This window comes from Frankliniella occidentalis, unplaced genomic scaffold (genome assembly GCF_000697945.3).
Source record: "Frankliniella occidentalis isolate FOCC.00 unplaced genomic scaffold, Focc_3.1 Scaffold548, whole genome shotgun sequence".
Taxonomy (NCBI): domain Eukaryota; kingdom Metazoa; phylum Arthropoda; class Insecta; order Thysanoptera; family Thripidae; genus Frankliniella; species Frankliniella occidentalis.
The window spans coordinates 30625-40235 of NW_026267664.1; the positions used below are offsets into that span (position 1 = coordinate 30625).

A 9611-nucleotide genomic window follows, 5' to 3' on the forward strand; every position below is an offset into this window, starting at 1 on the left:
GAACTGTTGCAAGTGCAACTTGCGGTTGAACTTTGAACGCTCTTCTCGACCCCTGCCAGTCTTGTGCTTTGTGCAGCGCGCTGGAGCGGCGGCCATCTGATCCAAACCGATGCAATTTCATCAACGCGGGGGTGGGGTGGGGGTGGGGGGTTCCTATACTTGCCAGCGCCAGCCGATAAGGATGTTTGGCTGTAGCCACAATGTAATGCAAACTCCTCGGCAAATAACTCAAAGACCGAGACGGCAAATAGGAAAAGGGTATAGACTCGTCCTCGGTCTATTTACCCCTCCTTTATGTCATGTATGCGAAAGTTCACTGAAAAGGGTTCAGTAGCCTTACTGTGCGGACAACGACCGGGTGTGTTATGGAAAAGCAGCAAACATGTGGCCATTCAGTGTCAGTGACTAGATCTGACGCGGATCAGAAAAGAATTCGAGTAACGTAGCATTAACAAGAAAAAGCGAAGTTACGTAGTACTCTTGTTTCGCGCGAGAAAGGCGAGAAGGGTTCTCACGCGTAGCCCTCTCTGGTGGCGAGAAAGTGAAAATCACGATAATGGCCAATTTTGGAACAAGTGCAGTGTGCAAGCCGTCAAGTGCAAGTATACAACTACATAGTTGGCTGGATGACTATGGGTGCAAAGGAGACCGCTACAAGGGCCTGTCTACGAATGTAACGCGCACCATACATGCAGGTAGTATTGTCCTGCCCAACTGTTGTGCATTCAGAGCGACAGTAGTGTCCGTACACCTCGCGGCTACGGACCGTGGTCTTCCCTCGCGCGAGAGTTTGTGTCTTGTGGAGTATCGGCGGAGTATCTCCGCCAGCCAGCAGGGCCGCGGTGGTGCGGTCACGAGAGGTCGGCTGTGACGTCACAATGAGCTCGTCACTGCCCGGCGTGGCCCCCGGCATGGCGCGGCTACGTCACGCGACTGACAGCCGGCCCGCGGTCCCGGCGCCCGGCGCGCGCATGCGCCGTGCGGCGGGGGGCGGGATAAGATGTGCGCCCGGCCCCAGAGCCGCCGAGGGGCTGCTGGTCGTGCGCACGGCACCTCTTGCTGCACACGGCCCGCCACATGCTGCACACGGCACGCTCGCGGTGCACACGGCCCGCGCGGTGACGTGGCGCGTGCCGGGCGCACCGTGCGGGTGTTACAACCCGAAGCAGGTGAGGTGCGAGTGGTGCGACACCCCCGGGATAGGTACCAACTCTACCAGCATCGCAGGACTCAGGACACGGCTCGGCGGCGCCTCGGCACGGGGAGGATCGGCTTTGCTTACCGTAATTATGAAAACCAACCCTTACACCGCGTCGATGAGATGGGTCCGGGACATTGCTGCCTGTCTCCCTGGGGCACGTTTGTGGAGTGGATTGAGAGAGTCTGTAAGGACTTATAGTCTCTCTAAGTCGTCTCTGCCCGGTCTCTGAAGCCGCCCTGCTGCCCCGCAGGTGGGGGAGGGGGCGGCGGCGCGGGGTGTTCCCAGTGTGTGTGGTGTGGCCCCCGGTCCACCCCGGCCGGGCGTTCGTTGCGCACGGCGAGGCCTTGCGGGGCGTGGCGGGGGCGGGGCGGGGGTCAGCTGTGGACCTCCACCGCCGAACCGAACGCTCCGCCGAGCGCCGCTCGACCCCGCAGTGTGGTTGGCCCTCCCGAACGCAGCGCGACTCTCCTCCTCCTCCCTATCCGTCTGCCGTCCGACAATTGAATATTAACGATAACAATAACGCCGCTGTCTGACTCGCTTATCACCACCACGCATCGCGTTGTGACAATTTTCATTTTTTTATCGAAATCGTTCAATCGTCTTTTTTGGGTGGTGGGCGGCTAAACGTTCCTCCGCGGTACGGGTTTGTTGTCGGGGTGGACGACACGCCACTCTGCCCCGGGATGGCTGGCGAGCGACACGGAGGCGAGCGGGAGCCGCTGCTGCAGTGCGCGCGCTCGGGGCGCCGCCGCCCCCCGCAGCAGCGCGGCCCCCGCGGGCTCGTGGCCTCGGGGCCGCGCGGGCCCAGCAGGGCGCACGGGGCGCACGGCGCGCGCCGAGGATACGGGGGCACGCGGAGCAGGACCGGACTGTGGTGGTGAGTGAGGAAGTCGGAGGAAGCTGAAAATACCCTGTGGCGGGATGGTTTGAACTCCCCGCGGCGTGGCGGTCATGGTGCCCATGGCCCATGGTAGAATGGGAGGAAGGAAGACATTGACCCGTGAAGCTCGTTACATGACCATTTAAATGCGAAACGGTGTATATTTTGGACAGTGAGTACCGATGGTAATGATCGCTCGGGCGCTACTTACACGGCACGCCTCGTTGTGGTTTTTATAGTTTCACCATAACTGGCAAGACCAGGTTATTTTCTTTTCTTCTTCGTGTAAGCAAAAACGTGTCAAATGTGTCACGCTTTTGGTTGTTTTTATTTATTCAAACGGTAGCCGGCCTCCCCGTTTTGTTTACGCCCCTGAGGTGGAGTCCCCCGCCGCGGGTCCCGCAGTGGTCGCCACTGGGCTTGCACCCCGGGGGAAGACCTAATCCCTCCTGCGAGACAACAACGAAAGCAATAACAATGTCGAGGGATGTCGCTGTTTTTGGTGGCTTACGGTTCCGGTCCGCGCCGGTGTGATTCCGGAGGAAAGTTTTTCCGGGAGGAACAAGACAGTGCGGTGTGACAGTGACAATGAGTCTCTGGCTGGCGCTGCGCGCAGCGCTCGTCGTGTCCGTCATTAGCGAGCCAGCAGAGAGTACTTTGCAGCGCTGCTCGTGTCGCACGTTATGTCATACGCCCGTTTCCCGCTTATCCAACATACTCTGCGTCCCTCCAAGTCTTTCTGTATTAATGATTCATATGGCAGTGGGATTTGGGGAGAGGCGGGAAGGGGGGGGGGGAGAGAATTAGTCTGTGGGCGCAATAGTATGGTGGTGGCAGTCCGAGTCGAGGTTATCGCAGCAGGGCCCCATCCCATCCCATCGCGCTGAGCGCGGGCAGTAACTGAAATTCCCTCACGCTCGAGTGAGACGGGCGGGCAGTTTCTCATATATCGCCGGGCATACACGCCCTCGCACTTGCAAAATGCTTACGAATAAGAACAGGTTCGCATAATGCAAACTGTATGCTCTGCTGCTTTACGGAGGATTTTCATGAGCATTGTGTGACGAACCTTTATTCTTCGTAAAGCTTACCCAACAGGTCCGTAATGCAACAAACACATCGCTTGTATTGGACTTTCGTCAGCTTTGCAGAGAAATGCTTCGTAAAACTATGGAAATTTTGAACTCTCACCGACGCTGAAAACGAAATTTACTTCGGGGGGCAGTGTTTGACAGTGCGGTCAGCCTCTTATCTCCACAGCACGGGCACCCTTCCCAGCTCCTCCCCTGATGCTGTCTCCCTCTTCTCCCCCATCTCTCTCTCTCTCTCTCTCTCTCCCCTCCCATCCCGCACCGTACGGTGCACTCTGCCGGTGAGCAGCCGCACAAGCCACTTCGGGACGCATAGCGATCGTGCCCGTGTCACGCCATCGTTATTTGCTCGGAATAAATGGCGAGTATATGGTGCGGCATGTGAGGCGACATCGCGCGGGCCCTTGGCCTTGGAGGGGCCGCACCACACCTCTCCTCGTGCCTCACTCCACTTCGCCCATCAGATCAGGCTAATCGTCCATTAATTCTCAAAGTCCAATATGTCCACAGCTGCGCGCGGACAGCTGTCCTCTGCCACCCGCCCGCCCGCCCCGAGCGGCACGTGCCCTAGAGGCAATTTAGGCGGCCGGGGTCGTCACAGGTGTGGCGATGCGACAGAGTCGCCACATGGCGAGTAGCCCACCCACCCAGAAAACAGCAAAGTGTCTGTAGTGTTCGGCGGGCTTTAGCAGCTCTAGTTGTCCGTCTAAAGCAGCTGCTCTCGCCTTGGAACGGGCGCGCCGCTGCAGCAGCCCGTTATCGCGGCGATACCCCCTGCCTACAGCTTCATCTCAAATCGTGCAGCGTTTTTGCTTGGATGCACGCAAAAGCAACGCGATACTTATTTGGTTTTTAAACAAAATATGTAAATCACAGTGAACCCTGACGTTAACATTTACCCGACTGTCTGACGATGCCGTCCACCCACGCGGTGCTGTACATGGCCCAGCTCATAAAGCGCCAGACTTACTCGAGGGCCGGAAGGGCGGAAGCGACACTCTTGCACTCTTTCCTTCCGGGGGGGGGGGGGGGTGCGCTCGGCGGGGGTCCCAGACCGACCAGTCGCTCTGTGCGTAACGAGGCTGCCATCTTACTTCTGGTCTGCGCCTTGCAGGGACGCGGACGAGACCTCGGCCCTGATGGCGGGCCACGACGACCAGGAGGACGCCGTCGACGGTCCCTCCGGCGCTCGCGAGGCCACGGTGGACGTGCACGTCGAGGGCATGACGTGCCAGTCTTGTGTCCGGAACATTGAGGGCCACGTGGGGAAACAACCCGGCGTGCTGCACATCAAGGTGAGTCTGGGCCCCTGCGGCGGACGGGGTAGGCAACACCGTAATGCTTTGGTGTGCTGCACTTCTGGTGTGTGCCTACCTACTAGGCGCTCTGAGTTGATCAGCCGGCTCTGAATTACCTTTTCTCGTGTATCTACAAAAACATTGTTTGAAATGATTTTTGATTTCTTTACATTGCCTATCTTATGTCTCAGGTGAGCTTGGAGCAGAAAAGTGCGAGCATTACATACGACCCGAATGTGACAACAGCTGAAGAACTGCGATCCACCATTGACGACATGGGTTTTGATGCAACACTGGAAGACAATAGCATTGAGTTAGCCTGCCAAATTAGAGTGGAAGGCATGACCTGTATGTCTTGTGTTCGGAACATTGAAGGTAAGCTGCCATCTAAATCCTTTATTAAAAAGTAAGAGTGTTCCGCAAGTGTTCCCCTTTTTTACAATTTTTTTCTCAATTTCAGGGACTATTTCAAGCAAACCTGGTGTCCTTCATATTTCTGTTAGTTTAGAAAACAAAGAAGCATCTGTTAAGTTTGACCCTATATCTGTGTCAGCTGCAGAAATTACTGAATTCATAAATGACATGGGATTTGAAGCAGAATTAATGTCAGGAGGAGGTGACACTTCCATGTCAGGTAATTTTAAATCCATATCACAATAATTTCAAAACTGCACATACACTTAAGATCATATTTGTTCACTTTTTCTAAATACATATTTTCTTTCGTTTTTAGGGAACAAAGACAGCAAGGAAGGAAAACGAAAATCAAAAAGTGAGGGTAAAGTTTCAAATGGATATGACCAGAGAATAACTATTGAAGATGCGCCTGATGATTCAAATCTTCAAAAATGTTACCTGCATGTAAAGGGCATGACATGTGCCTCATGTGTTAGTGCGATTGAGAAACATTGCCGGAAAATTCATGGTATGAACTGTTATTGATTGTACCCAGACAAATCTAAATGAATTCCAACATCTTAATTGTAATTCATTTCTCTTCTAGGTATTCACAGTGTATTAGTTGCTCTTTTAGCTGCCAAAGCTGAGTTTAAATATGACCCAGTGATGATTCAAGCTATAGACATAGCAAATTCAATTACTGAACTAGGATTCCCAGCAACACTTATTGATGAGCCTGGTACTGGTGAGGCTGAAGTAGAATTAAGGGTAAGTCCATTACTTATGACTGAAAACTTAATTCAAAAATGTCACTGTCTTGTTTACAATTCTTAATAAATTAAATTCTTTTCACAGATTTCAGGAATGACTTGTGCATCCTGTGTAAATAAGATTGAATCTTCTGTGAAGAAAATGAAAGGAGTCAAAACAGCATCTGTTGCACTGACAACTCAAAGAGGAAAATTCCGTTTTGATGCTGAATTAACTGGTCCTCGGGACATTGCTGATTTTATAACTGAATTAGGTTTTCCAGCATCCTTCATTTCCAAAGACAACAATTCCCGATCACACTTAGACCATGAGTATGAAGCATAGCTTTACTTCTTCTGATATCTGACATCTTATTTCCTGTCTAGTAGCTCGCATTCTGTTTTTGATTCTAATTTTTTGTTCTTTTTTTTTTTTTTTTTTGCCTAGGGATGATATTAGAAAGTGGCGTACTGCATTTATTATATCGCTCACTTTTGGACTGCCCTGTATGCTATTTATGATGTATTTCATGTTTGGAATGGATTTTGGATACATTGCTCATGAAGACATGTGCTGTGTTGTACCTGGTCTATCATTAGAAAACCTATTACTTTTTGTGTTTTCTACTCCTGTTCAGGTGAATTGATTTTTACATCTCTGACCATTAATTGTGTTTCTTGTGTTTATAATTACTCTCTTTTCTAGTTTTTCGGAGGTTGGCATTTTTATGTTCAAGCATATCGAGCACTAAAACATGGGACTACAAACATGGATGTCCTTATATCTATGGCAACTATTATCTCCTATGTGTATTCAGTATGTGTACTCATGGCATCAATGATTTTGATGACACCCACCAGTCCTCAAACATTTTTTGATACCCCTCCTATGCTGTTTGTATTTGTCTCCCTTGGACGTTGGTTAGAACATGTTGCTAAGGTACGTTTATAGTTCTCCAAATATGTAGTGTTGTAGATTGCAGTGCCCATTGATTTGACCTCTTATTAAAAACCATATTTTTCTCTTTTAGGGCAAGACATCTGAAGCTCTGTCCAAATTATTATCACTAAAGGCAACCGATGCCCTTCTTGTTACAATTGGTGAAGATGCAAATGTTACTTCTGAGAAGGTGATTAGTGTAGATCTGGTTCAAAGAGGTGACATTCTCAAGGCAAGTAATTTATGTTGTTTGCTTTTCTTTGTCTATTTTTTCTCTATCCCTTCTTTAAAATTTTATCTGATCTAAAAAAAATAATTCTAGGTTGTTCCTGGCTCAAAAGTGCCAGTAGACGGTAGAGTAATTTTTGGCAATTCTACTTGTGATGAGTCTCTTATCACTGGGGAATCAATGCCTGTGCTGAAAAAAGTTGGTAGGTTTCTTTGTTATAAATTAAGAAATTATTTATGGGCTTGTGCTGAAACTTACTGATTAATAAGTGTAACTGACATTAATCGTTAATCTATGTTTCCATGTTCACTTTTTTGTTAGGTTCTGTGGTGATAGGAGGATCAATCAATCAGAATGGTCTTCTTTTGATGACTGCGACTCACACTGGGGAAGCAACAACACTTGCTCAAATAGTTCGCCTTGTGGAGGAGGCTCAGACATCGAAAGCTCCTATTCAACATTTAGCTGATCGCATTGCAGGCTACTTTGTACCCCTTGTTATTGGTGTATCTTCACTTACTCTCTTAGGCTGGATTATTACTGGTTATGTAAATGTAAAGTACCTGCCTATCAGTGTAAGTATATCTTTATTTCTTTCCTACTTAGTGCTACGCAATATGCACTGTAAACTAAATATTTTTATTAATTTTAGGAAAGTGAAGCTTCTGGACTTAGTCATGATGAAGTGATATTCCAGTATGCATTCAGGTGTGCTTTAAGTGTCCTTGCAATAGCTTGTCCATGCGCTTTAGGACTTGCTACTCCTACCGCTGTGATGGTTGGAACTGGAGTTGGTGCATTAAATGGTATTCTTATCAAGGGTGCTGAACCTTTGGAAAATGCTCACAAGGTAAGTACATCATATATGTAGTGCTGCTCAATCTATATGTTGATGTCTACTTTTATTTTCTTCAGTGTAAAATGTTTCATTCCTTATTATTTTAGGTGCGGACTGTTGTCTTTGATAAGACAGGTACTATTACACGAGGAGTTGCATCTGTATCACAAGTATGTCTCTTTGTGGAGAATGTGACTTTCAGTCTGTCTAAGTTTCTTGCTATTGTGGGTACAGCTGAAGCCAGTAGCGAACATCCTATTGGTTCTGGTAAGTTACCCATTATTTTTCTTTTCTATCTTAATCTTAAATTCCTATATATATACATCCCAACTATATATTTTACCTTTTATTTTTCATTTTAGCTATTGTCAGATTTGTAAAAGGAGTCTTTTCATCTGAAATTTCTGGAAAGTGTAACAATTTTCAAACTGTGCCTGGATGTGGATTGAAGTGCACAGTTTCCCATTTAAACAGCCTCCTATCCTCTACCAGCAAATCAGATATACTGACTACTTTCAATAATTCTAAGTAAATTGACCATAAAAACTTTGTGCTTAAAACTTTTATTTTTAAATTGGATTGATACTTATTGTTAATTGATATTTACTCTAAAAGGAATCGGAATGACCAAACAATAACTGCAGATGGTGTAATAATAAGAACACAGCTTACACAGCAAGCAATTCAAGAGAAGTGTTTGCTTGAGCTCCAGCAAAGATTAGATGAGAACATTGACAATAGTTCTAAAGACGGATGTTATGAGGTAAGCAAATATGTTGTTTCTGCCTATCTTAGGTAGCTCAAGTGTTCTAGCCATTCAATTAATATTACAATTGTTTCAAGGTTGTAATTGGTAACCGAGAATGGATGATGCGCAATGCTGTCTCTGTGCCTCAAGAAGTTGATGGAGTGATGTCATATGAGGAAGAAAATGGCAGGACTGCTGTGCTGTGCGCTATTGATGGTAATAATTACAGCTGTTTGTTGTATTTAGTGCTTTGCTTAGTAATTCTTATTTTAAATAAAATAAATTTTTCCTACTTAAGGTGTCCTAGTGGGAATGCTGAGTGTAGCTGACATGGTGAAACCAGAAGCTCATCTTGCTGTTTATACTTTAAAGAAACGAGGCTGTGAGGTGATTCTTCTCACTGGAGATAATAGGAAGACTGCTGTAGCTATTGCTCGCCAGGTAATTTAATAACAATTGCTCTCCATACTAAATAGCGCATTTCCTTATATTGACTTCACATTGATTGAAATGAACTTCTAAAAATATAACTTGTCCTGTATTGGTTTCAGGTTGGAATTACTAGAGTCTTTGCAGAAGTTTTACCATCACATAAAGTTGCCAAAATTCAGGGTTTGCAAAAATCTGGCAATAGAGTTGCTATGGTGGGAGATGGTGTAAATGATTCTCCAGCTTTAGCTCAGTCAGATGTAGGAATAGCTATTGCATCAGGAACTGATGTTGCAGTAGAGGCAGCAGATGTAGTCCTCATGAGGGTTAGTGTACTTGCCCACTCATCTTGCTTTCATGTTGATATATTTATGTTTCTGTTCAACCAATAGTTGTGAAATACTTTTCAGAATGATCTTTTGGATGTAGTGGGCTGCTTAGATCTATCAAGAAAAACTGTGCAGAGAATTCGACTGAATTTCTTATTTGCCAGCATGTACAATATTGTTGGGATTCCAATTGCTGCTGGCCTTTTCAGTCCCTTTGGGTTTACTCTTCAGGTATAGTATTTATCAAATTAAATAAAACAGTGTATTTCTATAATTTTGTAATATAAATGCAAATTCTAAATTTTTGTTGTTACAGCCTTGGATGGCATCAGCAGCCATGGCTCTGAGCTCTGTGTCGGTTGTGGCAGCTTCGCTGTTACTGAAAACGTAAGTAGAATCACCATGTGTTGATGTGTGTTGGCCAGGGTTTAAAAATAAGTTGGGCAATGAAAAGCATAATATACGTATTAGTACTAT

The 9611-nt window shown here is 47.0% G+C and overlaps 1 protein-coding gene across 1 annotated transcript in view; it reads left to right on the top strand.

Moving 5' to 3' along the window:
• Positions 1–9611, top strand: part of LOC113218041 (copper-transporting ATPase 1) — a gene marked incomplete in the record, with an annotated part of 38203 nt that overhangs the window by 9803 nt on the left and 18789 nt on the right. The window contains 20 exon segments of the mRNA XM_052275230.1: positions 4290–4470; positions 4665–4848; positions 4934–5107; positions 5207–5398; positions 5477–5640; positions 5728–5954; positions 6070–6259; positions 6328–6561; positions 6653–6793; positions 6884–6992; positions 7112–7365; positions 7443–7640; positions 7736–7895; positions 7991–8156; positions 8244–8391; positions 8472–8592; positions 8675–8817; positions 8928–9131; positions 9216–9365; positions 9451–9521. Of these exon segments, the coding sequence (XP_052131190.1) occupies positions 4290–4470; positions 4665–4848; positions 4934–5107; positions 5207–5398; positions 5477–5640; positions 5728–5954; positions 6070–6259; positions 6328–6561; positions 6653–6793; positions 6884–6992; positions 7112–7365; positions 7443–7640; positions 7736–7895; positions 7991–8156; positions 8244–8391; positions 8472–8592; positions 8675–8817; positions 8928–9131; positions 9216–9365; positions 9451–9521 (3411 nt within the window).